We start from the raw sequence: 24,419 nt of genomic DNA on the forward strand, positions 1-24,419 counted from the left end.
TCTGCTACTACAACTACAAATCTAATTCTAAGCCTCCACATTTGAAATATTTTTTCACAAAGAGATATCAACAACAAAAGTAAGCTCGGTGACCATAACACCGCAACAAATATTCGATATCATCATACGAACATTAATTCGAAAAACACGATCGTTACACACATTAGTCTCATATGCTCCATCTAGAACTTTACGCTATTTAAAAACTGAAGGCCTAAAAAAGCCTAAACATGAATTGAATGCGTAAAAACATAGGGAGAAATAGGAAAGAAGAACATCACGCTTCTCACTCATTTTCTGTTATATTTTTACAATTTTTTTCTACATTTATAAAATGTTATATGTGTGCAAAATAAAGAAAAATCGCTATGCTATCCAAACATCCGAGTGAAATTGTCGTACTTAACAAACATTAAAAACGAGTCCCATGTTATGTTATTAGAATATACAAAGCTACTTAATTAGTACCTTTTCTATAAAGCAACACCACCAGTTACCATATCAAGTCTGGTATGTTTTCGTTCACAGATAGCATACTTTTAAAACATTTATTTATCCCATGACTCATTTATTAATTGGTATTATAACTATACACCCATTATTTATAAAATAACTAAACCTTTTTTTAAAACAAATTAGATATATTAACAACTGAATAAGCATTGCTGGACAGAATTCGCGACGCCATAGTGTGTAGTTCGTGCCATTTAACCAAATCATCTAAAGGATTTAACACGAGTTACGACTTATGAGCAAACTTACATAGCAGTTCAAACTAAAAACCATACTTCAGTTAGGTTTTTATTATGAAACACTTGATAAAGCCTTACCACGTGTTTTCATCTTGTCACCGTCGGCATTCCTGTTTGGGTCGAAGAGACAACACAAGTAGAAAAGTTGGTTGTAGAGCGCAGCATCATTATACTAAAACAAGGTTCAAAGAAGTCTAAACGGCTGCCAGTGAATGTGCTAACAACTACTTAAGCAAGAAAAACATGATACCTCTAAATGTTTAAGTCCCTTGTTACATTGCTGACATATTTGTGCTTTTTTAAGGTCTTTAACTAAAGTATGTCTTGACACGTACCCACACGTCGGGTCATCACAGGACATCCAGCACTAAAGAAAGAAAAATCTTGCACGAGATGCGAAACAATTTCTTATCTCTACTTGAGAGGTGTTAATTTCCGTGGCTATTAAACATTCAAATTTTAAGCAACATTGAACAAACAAAGATAATAACAAAAAAATTTTTGTACATTACATTGGCTGTGGTTCAAAAAAAAAACGAATTTGGCCTTCATTGGCATTCAATGTTTATTATAAAGGAAATATTGAGAATAAACACTTCGCGGAAATCAGTAGCTTCATTAAAAATACGCAAATTCTATGACTCGAAACAAAAATATTTGTTATTGAAGATATTATTTCAGCTTGTCTGTAAAGTTTATCATTTCTTGAACATGATAGTTTAGTAGGCGACGTTTCGGGAGATCCTTCTCCCATCATCGGGCGAAGTAAAATGATGTTGCGCATGTATTTATATAATTGCAGAGGATCGAAATTCATAAAAATTAACCAATCAGAAACGAGCTGATAATTACAGTTAATTACGGTAATTAACATTTTCGGGAAAATATTTGTATCGCAATGTTAATTAATCGCAAAAATAGGATAAATTCTTAAAGACGATTACTAGTATTTTACGTAACACAATTGACTTTATTTTCTTGGAGAAGAAAAAAACACTTTCTTGTTACATTTATTCTTTGGACATCTCAATCGCAAAAATAAGTTTCGAAAAAAATTTTTCTTGCTAATTTTTTTCCTGACAAGGTATAACTCACCGAGTAATATTTTGATATCCGCTCGCGTACAAATAAGCGAAGAGAATTCTTCATTCGATTCTTGTTAAAGTCTTTTTGACACGAAGAACATTTGAACGGATCAACAGCAGTCTATTGTTAAATATAATGGGAATTATAAAATGTGAAATCCGATTCAACATGTGTAAAGTGTGGTACGGTAAAGTGTGGTACGGTAAATGTATGGTAAAGTGTCAACAAACTAAGACATTGCTCACCTTATCAAAGGAACCTTTGAATTCGACTTCTTTCTTATATAAAGTACACGCATCATTGTTGCATCGCACAAAAAACTTATCGACATCCTAAAAGAAAAGACATCCTAGACTCATTTTAACTCCTTAATTATCCTGACAGATCATGAATCAAATTCCTAACATATCACTTTATTAGCCATTTTGGACGGGTATACCTTATTCGCACTAATTTTAGCGCAGTGAAGAAAAAAAATACTTTGCGCGTTTTAAGGAGGACATATACATGCGTTTCTGTTATTTGAACTACGGCATTATATTTTTGCGCGAGAACTGTACTAAATTTCGTTGAGCGGATGTAAGGTAAATATTTAAACAAAGCTTAGGTTACCCTTAAAATGTGAATTTGATAGAAAACAAATATATTTAAAGAGCAGACTCGCCAATATTTTGAGAAATAAAAACAATTCTGATTTACCACATTTTTCTGACATATCAAATAAATTGCTGATATTCATGAAATTTTCACTTTTATGACGATCCTGACATGTGGACACCATGCAGTGGTTGTAACATACTCAATTAAAATCATCAAATTAGAAACATGCTTAAAATACGCGAAATTCTTAAAAGACGACCGTAATTATGAATGCGCTAAATATGAAGTGAACTACCTTGAATCTGTCTTCATCTGACATCAGAATCGTTAATGGGGTTTCTTCAGACTGCTGATGCGGCGTTTTGGATTTGTACGCGGACGGATCAAGACCTGAACAAGAAAACAATCAAGCTGAACAGGTTTATTCTAATAAAAATTGTTGACAAATACCAACATTCGCTAAAAGTAACATCCTTTCCAAAGTCACCTATTCACAAACACACTCTAAACATATTTGTACTCACCCAAACAAGATGCGATAAAAGCAGAATCAGCACCTTCAATGGGATCACATAAGCGAGACACAACCGGATGAATTTGACTCGATAAGTAATAATGATTATCTAATGTGTAAAGGTACAATTAAAAACTAAAAACAATCACAGAAGAAAGCAAAATATGTGTATTATTTCTTTATCACAGATTTATTCATTAACTATTAGTTAGTCCGTGAAAAAAATTCGTATTAATCCTTGTCCGCCTGTTAGCATGAAGTAAAGAACTACTCTGCGCGGGTTCCGAAATGCTGCGCGCAACCACTTTTAACATACAAAATATAATTATAGACTGCAACCATCTTTAGCATATATTGTCGAATGCTCCGCAGCCGAAACACTGTTATAGACTGCAATCATCTTTAGCATATATTGTCGAATGCTTCGCAGCCGAAAGAATGTAGGGCCGGCAAATGCACTAGTTTCTGCGATGTACTCATTGTGGAACAGTTAAGGCGCCGGCCCGCGAAAAATTGAGGAAACCAAGAAGTAGGACATGCTGACGACAGCAAAAATTATCGCCTTTAGCCAAATCACCAAAGTTAACATTGGCAAGTGAATTTTACAAGCCTAATCCTGTTAGGTCCCATGCCTTTTAGAGGCTTTTATATTGGCTATTACTCGAAACTACCCCTAAAAATCTCATAACGGGGAAAATATAATAACTCTTGTTAGAATTATCCTTAGAACTTGAAACTTACAACACAACTTGTTTCATAAAGAAGAATCATTATCCATGTTTTGAACACGTGATTAATCCGATTTCCCGATATTTTTTTGATTTTACCCGAAAATCGGAAAAAGCTGGATTTTCGGGCAATTTTTGGTAACTTTTAATGCGATCCATGTAAAAACCGAAAATATGTTAAATAACTTTTATGTAGCTTTCAGAAACTTCAAACAGAATGTGAAAATTCGCTCTAGAACTGAAGTAATTAAATTTTAAGCAAATGGTGGCATTTTGAACAAATTTCAAGCTTTTGATGACGTCACAGAAAATGTTCTGACGCAAGCAAAAATTTATTGCCGCCATTTTGTTCCTTTTATGACGTACTATAAGTGTGCCAAGTTTGTTTCAATTTGAACAAGCATATGATAGTTATTAAGGGTTAGCGGAATCCGCCTCCCTCCCCCCCCCCCCCCGGTCATAATATGTTTGAAAAACCCCGGACCGAATAGGGTTAAAGTACGTGGGTCTAATATTGCTTATTGGTATGATCTTAGAAATTGAGCAATTATTCCAATAATTTTTTAACATAAGTGTAGTCGGTGGAAAAATGATGGAAAGTCAGTGGGAAAATCCACGTGTTCACTTGTCGTATATATTCAAACGTATTCAAACGTATTTCGAGTACGAATGAACGAACGGACGCACAAACAAGTTGAGAAAAGGGTTAAACTAAGTGCAGCAGAAAGCATACCAATCTTTAAGCTGGAATTCTTCAAACACTCGTCAGGATGGTAAGCTCTTTGTGAAGCTGGCAATTGTGAGTTGTCCTAAGTGATAAAAAAATGTTTGTTTGCACAACTATTATAAAAAAAACATAAATTTTTTTTCACAACTTACATCGCAAATTACATAAGAAATGGTGTCACCGACAGCCACTCGGCGACCTTGAGCAAGTAGTCTTTGTGCTACGGTAACATGTGGTAGAGATTTCTTATCTGGATAATCATCGGGGTTTTTCGTCAAGCTCTAAAAATATAATAAGTCCACTTATACCGCTATTCACAACTCATACCCACACTGATCATCAAACTATTACCTTATTGATTTCAAACTTTTGAAGTTCTATCTGACCAGCTTTGATTTTCTCCGTAACTAAAAATAAATAAATTCAAGTATTATATCTTAGTTCGTATCTGAAACTTTAGAAAATGAAAAAATTGTCTTTTTTTGCATATAGCAAGCAAAAAAATTGTCAAGACGTCTTTGTTATGGGGTCCCGTTTTATTAAAGAAAGTACTGCTTCTTTAATGAAAACAGGTTTTGAATAACTTAGAAGTTTTTTGGTACTTAATTTCTGCAATGGGCTAAAATGCTTAAAATTTACGAAATTTCGTGACTAGTCTCTTATCACACCAAACAGAATAAAAAAGAAGCTTACGCGATGTGAGATAATCATGAATGTTTTCAACGATCACGTCCCGTTGGCTAGCTGACAAAATTTGATCCAGAACGTAGCTGAAAGAAAAACGCAGGTAGTAAAAACAACACTAGTTGCATCGTCAAGTTGTAATTACGCAATCTCATACTTTCCAGCATCCTTTGCCAAATCTGACCAATCTCTACGAACAATATCTAGACCCTTCATCTCGGTTGTTGTTGTGATTGTCCCTGAGTGAATAAAAAACACACTGCACATTCATATATCAAAAGGTTTCAAGTATTCCATCCAGCAGGAAGAGAGAAAATTTTTACCGTCGTCTCTTATATTTACCATCACAGCGGCGTATCTAAAATAAAAAATAGAAAAAACTAATACTTCGCGAGCGTACAAATTTCCGCTGCAGGTACCTATTAATTTTCGTGGACTACAAAGAATTGATCGCATGAGTAGCCACTAAAATCGCGAATGACAGTTTATGGCGAAATGGTAAACACTACCGCTTATTCGAATAATTTCAGCAGGCATAATGGAAAGAGTTTTATGGAGATAAAAACCGCATGCACCGATTGTGATTAATTAGTTTATGTGTATCTTCGCGTAAATTTTTGCAAAGAAAGTTTTGGCCAAATGTTCACGCGCATTAGCGTTCACGAGATTGGTAAAAGTTCGCACACAGTGTTTGATAAGGTGAAGATAGAAAAAAAATGTACTTACTTCTTTTTCTTTAGCAATAACATGGACTTAAAAATACCATCGATGTCAATTTCAACAAGTCTGTATAATTTATTTACTTCCGATTTCACCTACAAAATTTTGTTATGAAAGAAGTTATGAAACAGCAAGAGCGAACAAGCAGCATTTGTAACCTGATTACACGCAACTCACCTTGGAACCTATCTTACGAACTTCTTGCAAATCAACGGAATTTGTATTGATCATGATGGAGTCCGTATCTCCGTAAATTACATCCAACCCAAGTGCAGTGGCTAGATCTTTTGTTTTCATCAGAATCTAATCATAACGTCACATAAATACAGCGATAACTCCATATCGGACACCTCGATAACCTGTTTTTTTTTCTAGGAACACACAATACACTCAATCATAGTGCCGTGTTTTTCCTGCGCGCGCAGAAATGGAGGTAACTTTTCCGCTTAGTTTGTTTACATTTTTACCTCCATTCTGCGCGCGCATGAAGCATTACGTAATCACTTAGATGCGTGCTCAAGTAAATATCGGGACTGTGATTCCATGTATAAGTCATTTTTCTCTTAAATTTTCAGTAACCTCTTACCAGAGAAATTTTCATTGTTTTTAATAACTTTTATTGGGATATAGAGCCATTTTATTGTAAATGGATAAGCCCTGAAAATATATTCTACTTCCTAGTACTTAGGTTTTACCATTGACCAAAATACAATTTTTATCCTCTCTTTGACCTCTATGTAGTGGTAGTTTTTTTTAAGAATGTGATTTCGAATTTTTTACTTTTGAGAAGAAAACACTCGAAGTTGGTTTCCACATACTCTGGTCTGCAAAATGCACCAAGACCACCTCTAATTAGTCTATTTCTATTAGAACCTAAATCCACAATGAAAGATGCTACTTGTCCTTCTGTACAAAAAATTCTTCATATTTTCCACTCTACGAAATATACGCACCTCGCGACCTTTCCCCGTTACTAAGGCTGCAAGTGGTTTGGCGTAGAAACGAGAATGACTGAACCCCAAACAACCATACATACTAAAAGAAAAGAGATTACATTTTCTCTTTACACCCCAACTATTTTAGAAACTTATTTTTATAAACTAACACCTACCTGTTAGCCGTTAACTTCAACGCTTTTTGTCGGATGTCATACTAAGACAGAAAAAAAGTGTCATATATAAGTACTCTTGACTTGTAAGACACAAGAAGTGGTAAGGTTCGACTGTTTATTTGTAAATTTTTTACCCCCAGTGAAGTTTTTTCGAATGTTTACGTTTTTTCTTGACATTTTATTGGTTCTTATGGGTTATCACATGGTCAGTCTATATAAGGACGTATTAACCGGAGTCAAATCATAACGAAAACAAAACAACAAACTCATTACCGGCAAATAAATTAACTGAGCGTAAGACAACGGAAATATCAATTACATATAAAATGTAAAAAGTTCAAAAACTTCATCAACCGACGAACTAAAAGCTGTTCATAATTTTTTTTCTTGAATGCTTACAGGTTTTTTATGGTTCAAGCAGTTAAGGGAATTAAAAGTCAATAAATGCTTTAAAAGAAATGAACTTGAAAAGAATCGGAGTTATAACTGTGAAAAACGAATCGTTTAAGCCAAAAGTATTTGCAACGAATGGTGGAATTGGTCAAGAAGGTATGTGGGTTTTACAAAATGATAGATGAAAAGAACAGCTGCACAAGTTTTATAAGAACAAAGATTTCGTTATTGTTAGTTAGATCAAGTTTATTGTGTGTATGAGGTTCCAGAACATTCTTTAAATGATATAAATTTATCAAATGCCATCCCAGGTATTTATGATAGTGTTTGATTAGTTCTCGTTATTTATAAATTTATAAACTCGTTTTACGGCATGTCAACTTAAAAACTTTTGTATCCTTTCACGGATGTCTCTGTTCAATGGTGTCATATTTTGATAAATTGGTTAGATACATTGTTTTGATTGGCGTTTCTCTACGCAGTAAACGCCTTAACAAATTGAAAAATCGTTATCAAAAGTATTTCCATGATTGTTGTTCTCTGGATTAAGTGGATTTTTTACGGGACAGTCAATTAATAGCCCAATTAATAAACATCAATAATTCCTGAATAAGAACCTAAACGCTCAAAAATAAAAGAATCATCGCAGAAGTTTTCTCACCTGTATATACAACTCAGAATTGGGTGAAGTTTTCTTAAGAAGGTTTTTCACCTAAATATATATATATATATATATATATATATTATAAAAATAATGAACTGAATAATCAACGTAACTTCGTTCGCTAATTTGCTTACCTGTTTTCTTCTTTCAACCAATCGTTTGATTTCAGTTGGCAACACACCAGCTTCGAGATCACTAGACGGTACTTCTGGCAACTCTTCCTCTTCATCCTATTGCGAAGTAAGATATTTTTTGTAGTGTATGAAGCAAAAAAGACTGCGAAAACACCACCATAGATGACGAACACAAACGTGGAAATGTCAACAGGTTAAACCCACCTCATCCTTCTTCATGCTAGGTGGTATCGTTGTAAAACAGATGTTGTATTCTTGAATAATGGACGGGTACAAACTGTTAAAATCCAGCAACAGAATATATTTGTCGTAAAAGCCTATAAAAATACAAGTTTAAATAAAAATGGAAAATTATACGCGGTTCGTTTTAAAATCTCACGAACTAGTTAACCAAAGTATGTATAGAATTAATTAATTTAAAGGAAGAAACTTTCGCTATTTTTGACCCAAATCACGAATTTAGGTGACGCAAAATTTTTTTTTGAAAAAACTTAATCGCTAAAGTTTATTTTCTCAAAATATATTGAAATAGGCTATTGATCAAAATTAATTCTCATGAATTTTTATTTTTTTCTGGAATATACTTTCATCCTTATTGTTCAAGGTTTAATAACTGTTGCTAAACTCTATAAATCTATCCAAAATCAAGTGGTTTCCATTGAAAGCATTTTACGGTAACTTTAAACACCATTTCAAGATCTCCTACACATATGCTTATCGTGAAAGTTGATTCTCGCAAAAAAACATTTTCGAAAGTTCCTTCTCGGAAAAATCATTTTTCAAAGTTCCTTCTCGTAAAGAATTTTAAATTCAGCTATTCGCGAAAGTTATTATCCTCGATTTTGCGATATTTTTTTCCTCGCAAAATATCTTCCACGAAAGTATCCTCCTTTAAATACTGCAAGCTTAACCTTTTTTCGGCTCTAACACCAATCCACCAGTATATGCTGGCTTCCTTCTGTTTTTTCCCTTCTTTTTATCATCTGTTCCCTCCTGATCAGTATTTTGTTCACGTTTTTTGGTACTGTATTCTTTGTCCGGCAAAATATAATTCCTAAAATAACAACGTTTCAAGAATCTACATTGAAAAGCACATTCCAATAGACTAAATTGTTTTGTTTTAGTATATTTTAAGGAATTCCGGCTGGGTACGTCTGTTTTTATTTTTAGGAAAATCTCCACGTTCTTATAAAGAAACGTATACTGCTTTAGGGTACAACGTCCACACTTCGATAAAATTTAATTATCTTCACCCCATCTTGAAGATAATATATTATTTCAGATTTTCTGCCTTCCGCATTACATCGCCTCTATTTCAAAACATTTTTTCCGCTCAAATCCACTATTCTTGGAAATTGTTAGTCCCTTAGCTTCCTGTTTTCTTTGGACTGTAACTTGTTAAAGACTAACATGTGAGATTACACCAATACACGCAAAATCTAGCACCAATAACGTCCACTACCTTTTGGAAAATGCATGAAGCAATAGAAATTCGTTTCTTTCAGACCTTCCACCAAGTAGCGTCCGCGACTAAATACCAAAAACAAAAAAAACACAAAAAAATGAAAATAAAAACAACAACAACAACACAAAATACAATACATACAATACAATATTTATACAATAAAAACACTGCAAAGACAGCTTACCATAACATTACCACATATTGATGTTATTTGGAAAGCTAGTGGAAGAATATTTAATTCGTACATCAGTCTAAGCTTATACTCTGCATCAATCTACAAAACAAAAAAAATCATGTTTACAAACGTGCATAGGTTTTGCCAACAAGAAACATAGCACAGAAATGTAGTAACGTTACCATATTATTCTTCAACATCTGTAACAACGAGTTTGTGTTTCTAAAGAGCACAGTACATATCAAAATATCAGTTCGTAAATGAAATATAACGCAGAAAATGCCTAACTTACCTCATATTAGCCTCTATGTTCTCTGGGAGAAGGTCTTCTCTCGGTTTGTTTAAAACAACTGATACAAGCTCTACAGAATATTTATGCATTTAAATAAGTTTTTAGAATACCATTAAAACTATCAAAACTCAACATGTATAGAACAGTTACAAGCAAATAAATGTTGTTCTAAGTGTTAATAAAATTTTAGGAGCTAACATACCAGTCAAATCATAACTTTTGCATCTGATCAACTCCTTCGCACTAATCTTCACATCACAGACGAGCCTACCACAAGCAGTGTTGGTATCATTAGACATAAATCCTTGCTTTCCCGAACTCTAAAGTGGTTAAAAATGTGAAAAATTCATCAAAACTGGAAAATCGCAGCTGCAAGTTCTCCTTGGTAATTGTCAATATCTTTTTGCAGTCGATTAAATTTCAAAGTTTAATCAAATAAAGTCCATGAAAAGAAGAAACAACAAATTTTACCATTTTTGGAAATGTGTTCCGTTTTAAACGACCAATTTTTGACCAATGTGCAACCTATACAAAAAAAAACATCACAAAAACGTGAAATCTACAGTGCAGCAAGCATGTCTGTTATTTGCACAAAAGATTCATACCTTGTTTGCTTGCAAACAATGCAGAAGAACATCGAAATCAAATCCATGAATATCGTGTCCCTACACAATAAAATAATCATTGAAATATGTTACCCTTTTTAGCGCATTAATAGGTGAAAAATAGCAGTTGAATACATACCACAATAACATCTGCATCAATAGTTTGAATTTTCGCAAGTAGAAGACCCAACATTGATCTTTCGGATGGAGAAATTTGAATATTGAAACCCTAAAAAATGACGTTTTGCTGTGCAGATCCTTCTTGCATTTTACATTTTGCATTTTGCACGTTAAAAAAACGAAGAAGAAAAAAAGCGAAAATAGCAAGCCGTACCATTTTTTTAACAGTGGTTTGGAAATCAAATGGAAGAACTTGATCAGATGGTTTTGTTACAACTAAAAAAAACACAATAAATAAATGCTACTTTTAAAAACATATTGTTGCTGGTATTATTGTAACTTACAGCAAAAACTTTGTTGATAGCAATCACTTGGAGCAGCTTTGTCCAAGTACACTTGAGGATGAACATGTCCACAGAAAGAAATGATCTGCGCAGAAATAACATGAAGTTTTGACAACAAAACAACAACAAAAATTATTATGACTAAAATTAACATAAAATTTTGATAACAAAAGAAATCATCAACCAAAACATAAGTTTAAAAAAGCGCATAAGCACCAACAAAGAAATATTTATATTATATTGTTCAACATAACACCCCAAATAGACTAATTAATGAGCACAGGCGATACTTACTTCATGTGCGTGTATTTTAGAGTTCGTAGTGGCAATCATTGACAGACTAAGGACCGTCTAAATAATTCCATTAAATGTAAGTATGAGAAATGAAGGCAGAGTTACCTATCAACTAAACATAACTTACTAGTGGAGGCGATGGTATGCTTTCTTTAACCACGCTGACGAAACTTGGACGATCAATGCAAACCTAAAATTTCAAGAAGAACAAAAAATAGGGAAAAATACTTGTTGGAAAAAACTTTCACCTATTAATACACGTAAGATAAACTCACTTCAATTTTGCACCAACTGATGGATTGCTTAGGAACTTCTAAAATAACAATTTTGAAATGAGGTTTCTCTACGTTTTTTGCAATCAATGATGTTGTTGCTGTTTTTGAATAGAAGAATTGTTGTGGTCATCGTTCCTAACTTTCGTGAAGATATAATCGAATAAGATTTTCGAAAAGTAGTTTTAACTTTTAACCTTATTTCTTCACCTTAACTTATTTCTTTACCTTCGTTGACCTGTTTTTTACACTCTATGGAAAATATGCATTTTAATGTCCGCCTTTTACTGAGTTTTTCCACAGAAAACATGCGAGATATGAACTATTAACAGTGATGGAAAATCGACCACTTCCTTTTCGTATTAAAAAATACGAAATACGGAAATTTCGTATTAAAAAATACGGATTTCGTATTTTAAAGTACGCGTATTTTTAAAAATACTAAATTCGTATTTCGTATTTTTAAAAAATACGAAATACGAATTTCGTATTTTTAAAAAATAGAAAATACGAAATTTTATTTTTAAAGATAGAACATTCGAAATTCTTTAAAATAGAGAATTTCGTATTTTTAAAACTATTAGTGTATCAAATGAATGGTTGAATAACGTCTTTTTAATAAGTTTTAAATTGGCTCAATGATTTCACAGGGACGTTTTCTCGTTATTTTAGAGTAAAATACGGCAACTTTAAATTCGCATAAAAAATAAAACGATCTTGGAGGCGTTCCCTAGCCAGATATTTTAAATATTCTTATTTAAAAATACGAAATTCGTATTTTTTGAAAATACGGAATACGGTTTAAAAAAATTCGAGTGTTTTTAAATACGAATTTCGTATTTTCAAAAATACGAAATACGGAATTCTATTTTTTTTAAAAATACGAATTAAAAATAGAAGTGGTCGATTTTCCTAGAGAGCATCGCCATAATGGGAATTAGAGAAATGCGTTCATTATCAAAGACAAAAAAGTAAGCAAAAATAATATCTTATTTTAAAACTTTTACATAACAAATTTATAAATTATACTTTTTATTTCGCAAATTAAATTACCAAAATTTACTAGCTAGAGTTGAGCGATAGAGGTTTTTCACCCGATATACCCTTATTTTTTGTTTGCAGCAACAAATCCAACATCAAAACTCAAAATGTTACCGACTTTGTTAATATATACAAAAAATTTAATTAAAACTTTGATCATTTTGCCGACGAATAATAACGTCAAAATTACTCTGATGTTTGCCGCTTTAACTGCTTTATGCGGGCACTCTTATTCAAGATGGCTATCGGATTTATCTTCCCTTATAAATACAAATCAAGCAAAAAGAGATTTTCCACTAAATACTGATGTTATATGATTCCTTTATATTTACGTTGTTTTAGAGTGGGGGGTAAACACGTGAGTAGGCTTTTAAATATACTCAACTATATTTTACTCAACAATATTACTAACGTGGGTACTTGATATCCAACCAAGCTGGTCCTTGCAGGTGCTGATTTAAAAATAGAAGCTCCAAGCTAAATGAATACATGCAAAGTTTTAACACGGAAATGACGATACAATCCTTGCCAAAAAGAAATTCAAGTTCAAGAGTTACTAAAACTTCTAGAAGATTACTATACCTTCAAAAGATTTTAAAATTTGCTGGGTTTTTTTCAGACTAACATTTCTTCAGTTTTTTTAACTGGATTTTTTGCTGGTCATTTCAAAGATTAAAGTATTGCCAGATCCTTCTTTATTTTGTGAATGCAACGGAATTGTTTGTTGCTAGCCTTCGTGAAGTTTAGCGAGGAAAGATATTCAGAAATTTTAATACAGAAACGTGTGTCCCAAAGATTCGTTACGGGAAGTGTTATATTCTGGGAGATTTTTCATCCTTTTATAGTTCTTTTTGTTTTGGCTACATACAAATCTTAAAATTTTAAGATTTCTGCCTACGTATACCCGAGGGATTCAGATTTACTTTTATTTTCAAATAAATCTTTTAAATGCATAATGAACCTACGGCTCCACACTTTATCGCTGATTTTCTTTTGATATTAAGCTACTTACAATTAATGTAAGTAGCTTAAAAAGTCAGCAATAATAAACAAGATATTTACTAACGTATTACCAATATATTAAGCAACTCAAAATCATACATACCTAGACGTGTTAGTGCCAAAAACATGACTGAATGTTTCGCCTCTCAAATCAGATGGTAACTTTGGTTGTGTTGCCTAAGAAAGCAATTTCATGACATTAACACTGCAAAAAAAAAAAAGTTTTTTAATAATATCATTCTGTCTGTTTGGTACCACAACAGTAAGAGCTTCTTTAATCTTGCCGCGAAGTCATTGAAAAAACGGGGTTCTATTAATTAAAAATCGCCATTTTTTATATATGAACCCCTATTATTTGCTGATTCTGATATTTTAACACGTTTTAAAGCTGTGTATAAATCTTAAACAACCAACCAAACTTAGGATTTTGGCTAAAAACGTTGAACAAGCATTCTAAAGCCAGCTAGTTATTTTTTCAAGGTTTCTATTCAGTTTGTATATAAAAGCTTTCAACCTAGCTAACATTTTTTATTTTTAAATCAACTTTGCCAATCTGATTTTTACTCAGCTGCAACTGGGACCTGGCTGCAACAAAATTTTCGCTCACATCTTTTGCTAAAGAGGGGTTTAATCTCGTAAAAGGTATTGTGCAGTGATCAAGTACTCCACACGGATAAGCAACACAGTTTGTCTTTACTTAACACTCATCCCAATGTCATTCGCAATTCATTTATAACTTATTACAATTCATTTTTTAACTTTTACAGGAACCTATTAAAAAATGCTAGCCAAATATTTTTGATATGGCAGGGCAACAACAGGTTGTATCCTGTGCTTTTATTTCAGCCAAAGTTGTAAAAAAGTTATTTTTAAAAAAACATTATACCGATATTGCTGCATTAGTGTGGAGAGTTCACTGGATTGCCTTTATATCTGCACTAAACTCCTCCACCTTAATGTGCAACATAGTTTAAGTGGTTACCCTGACGTTTAACATTGGGAAAGGGCTTTTTTCTGTCAGCGCTCCACTGGATTTGCGACACATGGCATTACATGTGCTAAATGTCCCCAGAGGTATAACATGATCTACCTGCACCAAAACGCTCCACCTAGTGTTTAATGCTCAATTACTAGTGGCTAAACTCGAAGTTTTAATGTCGAGTCTTCCCACTATCTATATCACAATACTTGCTGTCTGTGGGTCAAAGATGGTTAGCTGCAAGCAACGACAAGAGAATTTCTGTGGATGTTTCCACAGACCTACGGACTTGTTTGTAGAACAATGCATCAACATGAATACACACCGAATATAAAATCTCCAGGTATTCCGTTTCCTCTCTGGCAACATCCGTTTTTGCAAAGGCGTAACCTTTTCGTACTTTCTAAAATATCATAAAAACAAAAATGTAGATATGTTACAGTATGTTTTAAATTGTTTCATTCGTTTTTTTGTAGAGACTACTTACTCTGCACTTGTACTCCATAATCTTGTAGTTATTTGATATCTTTTGATCAAACTCCTGAAAAGCAGAGTTAGCAATATGAAAGAGGTACGAAACATCTAAATGAAAAGCCCTTGCAAGCTAAAAGATTTCAGATTCTTGTTCGTGTGTAATTTTGTTCCCTATACCTAAGGTCGCGAGTAGCCTGTGTAGTACAGAACTTCTACAATGTTGTTCCGTTATTTGAAAGAAATAGGTATTATCCCGTGGTATTATCTGGAACTTGCAAAATGTTTCATGTAGTACAAATGTCCAAAACGTGATTTGTGAAAATTAACACTTTAACAATACAGCACTACACTTAACATTCATAAGAAAGAAACGAAGACGTTTTAGCATATCCATTTATTCAAAAAAAAAAAAAAAATCAAATGTAAGGAATATTTTCTGGATATATTTAGTACGAACTTTAAACAGACGAAAGTACTCAACATTCAGAATAATGTGTAAAATTAAATTAAACAAATAAATCGAAAAGTTTGATAATTTTTGTTATCCCATTTTATGTTTTTATGTTTCGTAATAAAAAGTTTTAATTGCTGACAACGCACAGGGAAAAAACAACAATAAAAACTGCAAGTATGGTTGATATAAGGGGTCTCTGAGGATATGTGTGTACTGTATCTAATTGTAACAGAGGTCAACAAAGACCACAACAAACTGTCTAAGACAGTTTCTCGTAATTGTAGTGTGGTCAACAAGGACCACGTAAACAAACTGTAAATCAATATAAGTAAAAAAATACTATCAACAAAGACAGGTTCTAACAAACTGCCAACAAGGACATCTTAAGATTGATAGTTCTGGCCCAGTGGTGCATACATTTCGAGAAAGGCTAATAAACCTGTGCATCATCGAGATGTAAATAGCGTCTATAGGCATCACTGGTCCACCTGCCTAAAATCTGGATAGTGCTGTCAAGTACCCCTGCTGACGCTGCTGCAGAGGCACCACTGATACAAAAAGAATGTGTATTAATGTGTGGAATGTTTACTATGTCCTGACAAGTCGAAAATTTAAAGTCCTGGTAAGTGAATAGTGACCACCTTGGGCCAGGATGAACTGCTAAGTAACGACGCATACACTGAACCTGGCAAACTGCGTTATTGGTAGCGCCAACCCTAATCTGACAACCAACACGAGAAGGATCCGCTTTAGACGACTGGATATGAACCAGCATGACTGGATTGTCTGCAGGAAATTGTATATCTCCAACCAATAAATCAGTGGATGGATCGAAGTGACGACTGGATTGATAAGTGTATTCAGAGCAGCGCAACAAGCCAAAGAAGGCCAAAGAGGTATCAGCTTTGAAAAGTAGTTGTTTATATACTGTAGCTTGCAGAAATTGAATACCGTAATGAATTAAACACAAATTCTGATACGCAATTGGGTACCTGCGCAGCCGGGGGAGACGAGCTCCTTGGACTCTTTTAATTCCCCGCAGGGTGTAAGACAAGCGAATCATGTCTGCTATTCGAACATAGTTGCCAGCCATGATGGAGGGTTATTGCAACCCTGAGAGTTAAACGCGAATGGTAGTGTGAGATACGCATTGTGCCAAACTAGCAATGTAGCGAATTAGAACATCCTTTTTCAACCGCCAGGGAGGATGAGACCACCTATAACAAAATCGCTGATATGAGGAATACGTGGCCCTAGTAGTGGGTGCCAAAGCTTGAGATTTAAAGTACCGTGAGGCCATACTAAGATGGTCCAGATGGTTGGCTTGCCTGGTGTGATTGACTCGTCTGCGGACTAAAGGCGTTGTTTGAATCGACGAACCAGTAACCGAGATAGAAGATTAGCTGCAAATTAGTGTGTCCAGGAATATGTTCAAGCAAAATATTAATGTTCAACGGTGCCGTGAATAAAAATAACTCGCGATATGCCTGAGCGCCACACATGTGTAAATGATGATCTGCAAATTGCGCAATTTGCGACCCCTAACCGCTGCTACAATTGCGAAAAGCTCCAATATATTAATATGAAAAGAATGAAATGTTGGGGGTCATGGAGCACCACCAAATCCCTGATGTATCCGTAAAGAGGCTAAGTGAAACGGGTGTGGTTGGGTCGCCTTGAATGAAACAGACACCATTTCAGCTATGTAAAAAATCCACCCACCATTGAATGTCTAACCATGCCTCCTCATTTAATGTAATATGATGATTGAGTGATGCAACTGTGGTAGACAAATCAATTAACCTACGGAGGAACATTCTGGCTGGTTTTACCACTTTGGCAGCGAAAGAGCCAATCAAGGAAAGCAATTCTCATTTAGTGCACTTCTTCCTACCAAGCAAATAAAGCTTCGTGTAACTCCCTGTACTTTTCCGCTGGCAAGCGAATGATCTGTTGCTGAGAGTCAATCTCTATGCCCAGGTAGGTTAAGGTTTGTGAGGGTCCTGTGGTTTTGTCCTCCGCAATAGGGACACCTAGTTTAGCGCACATCGACAGAATGGATACTAAGTAACTATTCACTTCTGCTGCAGACCTCCTACAAAGGAAGAAATCGTCTTGGTAATGGATCACAAATGGAATAGCAAGCACAGTGAGGAAGATCCAACATAACAAATCTGCAAAACAATTAAACAAGAAGGGTGAGGAGCGGCTGATAAATGGCAAGCGAGTGTCCACAAAATAATAACCCTGCCAACAGTAGCCTAATAAACCCCATTGAACTGGTTTAACAGGGTAAAGGCGAATAGCATTACCTCTAGGTGAGGAGAAAGGTGAGGAGAAATCTAAAATTATCTGTAAGAACCGTCTTTCTTTGGTACTGCACCTAAAGGTGAACAATGCATAGGTGTAATTGGAGGGCTTAGAAAAGGTTTCAATTCTTTAGCAATAGCCTCGCACACTGGTCGAGAATTAGAGCGTGCAGATAGATAGTAGGTTGCGTGGCTGGGTAGCTGTGTACGTGACATGAAAGCCAATGTCAAATCCAAAGACAAACCAAAGATAATTAACAGGACATCGAAAGACACAAGCAGTGGATTTGGCTTAATATTTACGAACAACGGAGCATTGTGAGGCAGGATGGGAGTCAACACAGTGTTTACATTGGCGTGCAAAGCAACAATGCCGGTACGTACAGTGACCTTGTGCGTTGGTGTATCGACAAGTGGCGATGTTATCGACCTGTCTGACTGCACCTGTGTCAGTCCTACAGAGGGTCTGTGTGGCTCGAAAGGACTGTGGGGTACGAAAGCGCGGTAAGGTGCGAAAAGGCTGGGGGCACGAAAGGGCTGCCCACTATATGCTAAATCTTAAGGTGCTGATTCGTTCCGAGCTGCTGACTCAGTACGAAGGGGCAACTTGAGGCAAGATTTCCATAATTTTGGCACCAAAACACATGACCTGCAGTAGGGGACTTCGGACATGACGGTTATAAAGATCGTCATCTACACAGTTCCATGACAAACCTGAATCAAAAGCCATTTGGTACCTAAACATGCGATTGTATGTCGACCATGCTATAAATGTAAACTGTGAGGTGAAGTCACACATGATAGACTGATAGTGTAAAAGCTTGGATGCACAATGTGTGCACAAAGAAAAAGGTGAAGCACCGGATAAATTTTTTCCATGTTAACATCCAAGATGAAAAGTCACTAACCTTTAGGCGGTTTGATCACTTGGGAACTAACAAAACTGATGGCTAGACCCACTGAGAACCTTAAACGTAAATTTGTTTGAAGATGAGGCAAAAGCAAGCAATAAGCTGTCGAAATTTACATACTCACCGTTGTTAACCTTGTCCAAAATAGCCTGAGGAAGTGCCGGCAAGTGAGCAGGGTGCGCTGTGGTTGCGACTGAAAACCCAATCTGGGCTGGACGAGAAAGACCCCCTGTGGAAACTCAACTATCTTAAAAAACGGCTCAGACACAAAATTATTTACAATAATTCTCAACAAGAGAGTTAGTATGATAAGCACCACCTGTCGCTTGACTTTGCTCTATTGTGTCAGGAGCTCTTCCTGCTATTCCTTCCCCCCTCGTGACCTTTGAAAAATCGTCGTAATTCTCCTCTAATTAAATCATCAACGTCGGTGGTCGAAGTTGATGATGCCCGATGGCCAGTGAAGACATTTGACGACACAACTGTAGTTGACTCAACGCCAGTTGCTGTGGAGGTCGGTTGGCTGTGTGTGGAGTCTGGTCGACCTCATGGCCATGTTGGTTGATGGAATTGGGGCCATACATGATGTTGTAGTCGCCAACGTAGCTACCACTGAGTTTGGCTGATTGTAGAAAGAAAACTGGCGATGAGCAAGTACTTGAGGCGATCCCGAGTCAGTTAAATTTAATGCATTGCACACTAACCGTAAAGTTTGAACTGGCAATGCGGCCCATTCCGCCAGACTCTTCATATCTGGGTCAGCCACTGGCAAAGCTCCTCCAGAATGCCGTCGAATAGCGACGCAAAGAACTATCATTATCGACATGCACAGAAATCTAACAAGTAACATCTTTTGTCAGGTAACTTATTAACAAAAGATAAATAAAACAATTAAAACTACAATTACTGCATGAGCGAAAGAGGAATCGTGGAGCGAGACTGTGACTAAAAAAGACGAACGATCAAAGTGAAGATTGGAGCCAAGGCCTGTGAAACTAAGATGGCAACAACAGCTGCGTACTACCGTGCTAACGCCAGTCCATGTCGTTTAGCAATTAATTAAAGTTAAGTAAACTTAACTACCTTATATTTACAAAACAATAATAAACAAAAAATGAGAAATTTTCATAAATATTGTTTTAAGTCAATTTATTTAGTCTGAAGGGGGGTTGGGGTCCTTAACTTAACTGACAGGTTTTTTCAAATGCGATCTAACGTCGCTGTTTTTGTAGTAAATCATAATAGAAACCGAATAATGTAATAAATTGTTGCTAATGTCAGCAATGCCATGGCATTTGTCCAAAATGCCACTGCCTGCCTAAACCATTTACTTCACTTCTGGAAGGAATGAATGTTTCCGAGAGACAAGTAAGTCACTAGGCTGATTATTATAACTATTAGCTGAAATATTTTTACACTAAATACGTTTTTCCCTAGCTAGTAGCTATATATTTAAAGCAAAGTGCAAAAATCAATTGTTATGTACTACATTCAGCAAATTTTTGTAATTTGCCAAACGTAATTCACACCAAAATTTCAGGTAAACAAAAAAAATACTCACTTCGTAAACATCTTTAAATTCAACTATCTGCTCTAAATCTTTACCATTTTTGCTGTGTCTCTAAAATAAAAGCAATACAGTTCTACCATACTGAGTTAAAGAAATAATTAAACTAAGTTGTGTATCAATTTTATGCACTGGCATCTGGGGATAATACAAAAAGTGCATTACAAATTTTTAGAAAAAGCATTTCATAAACGAACGGTTGCGTGATTTGACATTCCTTTGATTAAACTAGTTTCTCCATAGTTTGTGAGTTAAGATGTGTAAAAATAAATTCAAAATATTATTCGCCTGATTATCTTCAATGAACTTTGTTTCAAAAAATGATGAACACAGACAAATTTTTCAATTTCTGTGCTTTGCAAGCTTTCCACATTCCAAATATCTGTCTATCATATTTTAGAACTCTCGATAAAACACAGACCATGTTCTATTTTCTATTTTTCTAGAAAAATTATTTTGTCTTTCTATCAAATATTCTTATTGCCTAAATTTTTAGAAACCCTAAGATACTTTAGCTCTATACATGTTATTTTGTTCTTAATGATAATATAAAGTTGTTGGATACACTTCCAATGTCAATGTTCCCATTTCCAAGCTATTCTGCCATGGTCCCATTTATGTACTGTTACAATAATAAACCAGTCGAGTAGGATGATGAAGATGTATCAGTTTTATGTTGTGATAGAGAAAGCTTCCATGTAGATAAAATTGTGTTCCATTCTATTTTTCGTTTTAACTTGGCAGATATTGTTTTTAGTAAAAGCACCGAGTTCTTAACACTTTTAATTCCTTGAAAAGATTCATTCAATGTAATAAATGTTTCATTTTGAGAAGCTTTCCAGAAAGCTGTGTGTGAAAAATACGAGAAAAATCAATACAAATACTTTAAAATGTTTTTCTTTTCATGTTTCGTCAACCTAAATTGATATTAAAATCCATTTTTGAACTTCTTATAACTGGAAACAGGAAGATTTAACTTGATACATTTGGATAATTTTAAATTGCCAAAAAAAAAAAAAATTATGATGTAAGGGGAGTACTATGGAAGTCTGTTTATAATTTCAACCGATAAATGCAGCTAGAAGTTAGAAGCACTTTTCTACTTCCAACTATATAGTACACTGAAATGTTTCTTTTAAATGATTTAAATATGCAGAATATACCAATATAAATTCTGGTTGCAATGCCTTGGCCCCAATAGTATTCTGCCTTATAATATCTGGTGAGTCATGAGAGCAAATTAAATTGAAATTAAATTACTGTTGATCTTGGCAGAAAGTAAAGCTGTCTTTCAATGTTCTTAATTGCAACGCAGCAACTAAAAATAAACAAAACCATCACTAATTTTTCGTAAAGAAGTTTATACCAATGAGAGCTTATTAAAAAGTTTGAAACAATCAAGCAAAATAATATCAAATACAGAAATATGAAAATGACAGGAAGAGCTATTACACACCTGACATAGGTTTTAGAACTTTCCATCCACACTTTACCAAACATGTACACAGTGCCTAGAAGTGAAAGCTAACAGAATAAATCTAGAAAAACATCAGCATTACATATCCCAACTAGATTTATACCAATGTTCTCTTAGTTTGATTAAAGGACAACATCATCATCATCATTCTCGGCTTAACGTCCGTTTTCCATGCTAGCATGGGTTGGACGGGGTATATTAATGACCCTCTTCCAATCTGATCTATACTGTGTTAGATCTAAACTCAACTTCCTCTGTATCAAGTCTGTCCTTATAACCTCCTGCCAAGTCTTTCTCGGTCTGCCTCTGGGCTTTGCCCCAGGAACTATCAAGTCTCTACACTTTCTTACCCAATTATCCTCCTCCATTCTTTCCAAGTGCCCCAGCCAATTCAATCTTCTTATCCAGATAACATCTTTAATTCTACGGAGACTTAGCCTGCTTCTTAGCTCATCTGAACTCTTTCTGTCTCTCAGACTGGCGTTACACATCCACCTAACCATTCTCATATCATTCCTTTCTAAACGGTCAAGATCTTCCTGCTTCACAGTCCATGTCTCACTACCGTACATCATAACACTTCTTACACAGGCCTCATACAACCTACCTTTTACCTCAGTTGACAGGACTCTGCTAGTCAACAAAGGTAGTAACTCTCTGAACTTTTTCCAAGCAGAACCTATCCTGCAAGTAACACTTCTTCCAACACCCCCTTCACTGCCCAACATATCACTTAAGTAACAGAAGTTCTCAACTATCTCTAACGAGCCACTAATACTACTGCACTTCTGATGTACCCAATGCTTGCACGTCTGACAAAAAATTGAGTTACTACCAACCCCTTTCCTGCAAACTCCACAAGGCCACTTTCCAACTACAAGGTCACACTTAGCTTTAATGCTACTAATAATGACTTTAGACTTTGCTGTGTTTACCTTTAGCCCTTTCTCTTCTAGTCCTTTCTTCCACTTCTCAAACTTTTCAACTAATTCTTCCATCGACTCTGCTATGAGAACCAAATCATCTGCATACAATAGCTCCCATGGACAACCTGTTCTGAACTCCATCGACAGCGCTTCTAAGACTAGAATAAACAACAAAGGACTAAGTACAGAACCCTGATGTACACCAACATTTACACTAAATTCATCACTAAGTGAATCGTTAATTCTGACACGACTTCTAGCATTGCTGTACATAGACTGTACCATCGTAACTAGCCACTCATCCACACCTAATTTTCTCATAGCCCACCAAATAACTTTATGTGGCACTCTATCGAAAGCTTTCTCTAAATCTACAAAGGCAAATAGATATTATTTCTCTTTCCTAAATACTTTACCTGAAGCTGTCTGAGTAAAAATATTGCATTTGTAGTGCCATGCCCTGGAACAAAACCAAATTGCATATCAATTCTTTCTCTAAGTAACTTATCAATCACTCTTTCAATAACTTTCATTACTTGATCAACCAACTTCAAACCTCCATAGTTACCCCTTTCTAATGCATCACCCTTGCCCTTGAAACAATTCACTATTACACTCGAGTGCCACTCGGAATAGCAACATCCTTTATAATGTGGTTAGCAAGACTTGTAATAAGCTCAACTCCAATATATCCAGATGCTTTTACCATCTCTGCAACAATACCTGATACTCCTGCAGCCTTGCCAATCTTCAATTTCCTAATAGCCTCCACTACCCATTCTGTCTTGATCTGCATAGCTGGCCCTTCTACAACAGCATCAGACAAATTATCCTTGTCCCAATCAAACTCAGTGTTAAGCAACCTCTGATAAGGATTCTTCCAAGCTACCCTTTTCCCCTCCTCTGTGCTAGCCAAAACACCTTCATCATTACGTATACACTTCTCACCTACAACATCTTGATAAGTCTTCTTCATTTGCTTTGCTATCTTGAATACCTCATTGCGCTGGTCTTCCCTTCTTAACACATCTGCAAATCTGTTTCTCTCTGCTTCTGATTTTGCCTTATACACTGCTGTACGAGCACGACGCTTAGCTTTTAAGTAAATATTTTTACTACCACCTGACTTCCACTCTTTCCAAAGTTTCCTCTTTTCCTTTATACACTGGTCAACCTCATTATTCCACCACCAGGTCTGTCTATGTCTAGCTGGTCCTTTTGTCCACCCACAGGTATCATCAGAAGCTTCTAGAAGACAATTCTTCAAAGTAGTCCAACTACTTTCAACATTGTCACTATCACATTGACCATTGTGGGCTAACTGCTGAACTTTTGCACTAAATTGTCTTGCTACAATCTCTTCATTCAGCTTCCAGACTTTTCGAAGGGGCCGGTACTTCCCTTGGCTTCTTTAACACTCTTCAAGATAATATCACAAACCAGCAACCTATGCTGGGAAACACACTCTTCCCCCGATATAACTTCCACATCCTTCACCACTTTCTTGTCTGACTTTCTAACCAGGAAGTGATCTATCTGTGTCTTACAACTACCTGACTCATATGTTATCAGCCTACTCTGTCTCTTACTGAATGATGT

The 24,419-nt window shown here is 35.3% G+C and overlaps 1 protein-coding gene across 1 annotated transcript in view; it reads right to left on the bottom strand.

The window, feature by feature from the left end:
* Positions 1–277: 277 nt before the first annotated feature.
* The window catches only part of LOC130646275 (DNA polymerase alpha catalytic subunit-like), a 41,409-nt gene continuing 17,267 nt past the window's right edge, over positions 278–24,419 (bottom strand). Inside the window, exons 16-56 of the mRNA XM_057452454.1 lie at positions 21,874–21,928; positions 21,678–21,735; positions 20,412–20,471; positions 15,190–15,243; positions 15,028–15,105; positions 13,827–13,900; positions 13,134–13,198; positions 11,684–11,721; positions 11,536–11,598; positions 11,409–11,465; positions 11,115–11,199; positions 10,985–11,046; positions 10,790–10,879; positions 10,651–10,710; positions 10,517–10,570; positions 10,248–10,365; positions 10,046–10,115; positions 9,936–9,975; positions 9,763–9,852; positions 9,576–9,643; positions 9,025–9,167; positions 8,318–8,430; positions 8,114–8,209; positions 7,977–8,027; positions 6,923–6,963; positions 6,765–6,846; positions 5,989–6,114; positions 5,818–5,906; positions 5,415–5,449; positions 5,249–5,330; positions 5,101–5,177; positions 4,759–4,814; positions 4,560–4,688; positions 4,414–4,489; positions 2,963–3,061; positions 2,734–2,828; positions 2,084–2,170; positions 1,848–1,958; positions 1,003–1,119; positions 831–924; positions 278–720 (exon numbers count right to left, since the gene is read on the bottom strand). Of these exons, the coding sequence (XP_057308437.1) occupies positions 626–720; positions 831–924; positions 1,003–1,119; positions 1,848–1,958; positions 2,084–2,170; positions 2,734–2,828; positions 2,963–3,061; positions 4,414–4,489; positions 4,560–4,688; positions 4,759–4,814; positions 5,101–5,177; positions 5,249–5,330; positions 5,415–5,449; positions 5,818–5,906; positions 5,989–6,114; positions 6,765–6,846; positions 6,923–6,963; positions 7,977–8,027; positions 8,114–8,209; positions 8,318–8,430; positions 9,025–9,167; positions 9,576–9,643; positions 9,763–9,852; positions 9,936–9,975; positions 10,046–10,115; positions 10,248–10,365; positions 10,517–10,570; positions 10,651–10,710; positions 10,790–10,879; positions 10,985–11,046; positions 11,115–11,199; positions 11,409–11,465; positions 11,536–11,598; positions 11,684–11,721; positions 13,134–13,198; positions 13,827–13,900; positions 15,028–15,105; positions 15,190–15,243; positions 20,412–20,471; positions 21,678–21,735; positions 21,874–21,928 (3,233 nt within the window). The 3' untranslated portion in view covers positions 278–625. The remainder of the gene's footprint in view (positions 721–830; positions 925–1,002; positions 1,120–1,847; positions 1,959–2,083; positions 2,171–2,733; positions 2,829–2,962; positions 3,062–4,413; positions 4,490–4,559; positions 4,689–4,758; positions 4,815–5,100; positions 5,178–5,248; positions 5,331–5,414; positions 5,450–5,817; positions 5,907–5,988; positions 6,115–6,764; positions 6,847–6,922; positions 6,964–7,976; positions 8,028–8,113; positions 8,210–8,317; positions 8,431–9,024; positions 9,168–9,575; positions 9,644–9,762; positions 9,853–9,935; positions 9,976–10,045; positions 10,116–10,247; positions 10,366–10,516; positions 10,571–10,650; positions 10,711–10,789; positions 10,880–10,984; positions 11,047–11,114; positions 11,200–11,408; positions 11,466–11,535; positions 11,599–11,683; positions 11,722–13,133; positions 13,199–13,826; positions 13,901–15,027; positions 15,106–15,189; positions 15,244–20,411; positions 20,472–21,677; positions 21,736–21,873; positions 21,929–24,419) is intronic.

Source organism: Hydractinia symbiolongicarpus, chromosome 1 (genome assembly GCF_029227915.1).
Source record: "Hydractinia symbiolongicarpus strain clone_291-10 chromosome 1, HSymV2.1, whole genome shotgun sequence".
In the NCBI taxonomy this organism is placed as follows: Eukaryota; Metazoa; Cnidaria; class Hydrozoa; order Anthoathecata; family Hydractiniidae; genus Hydractinia; species Hydractinia symbiolongicarpus.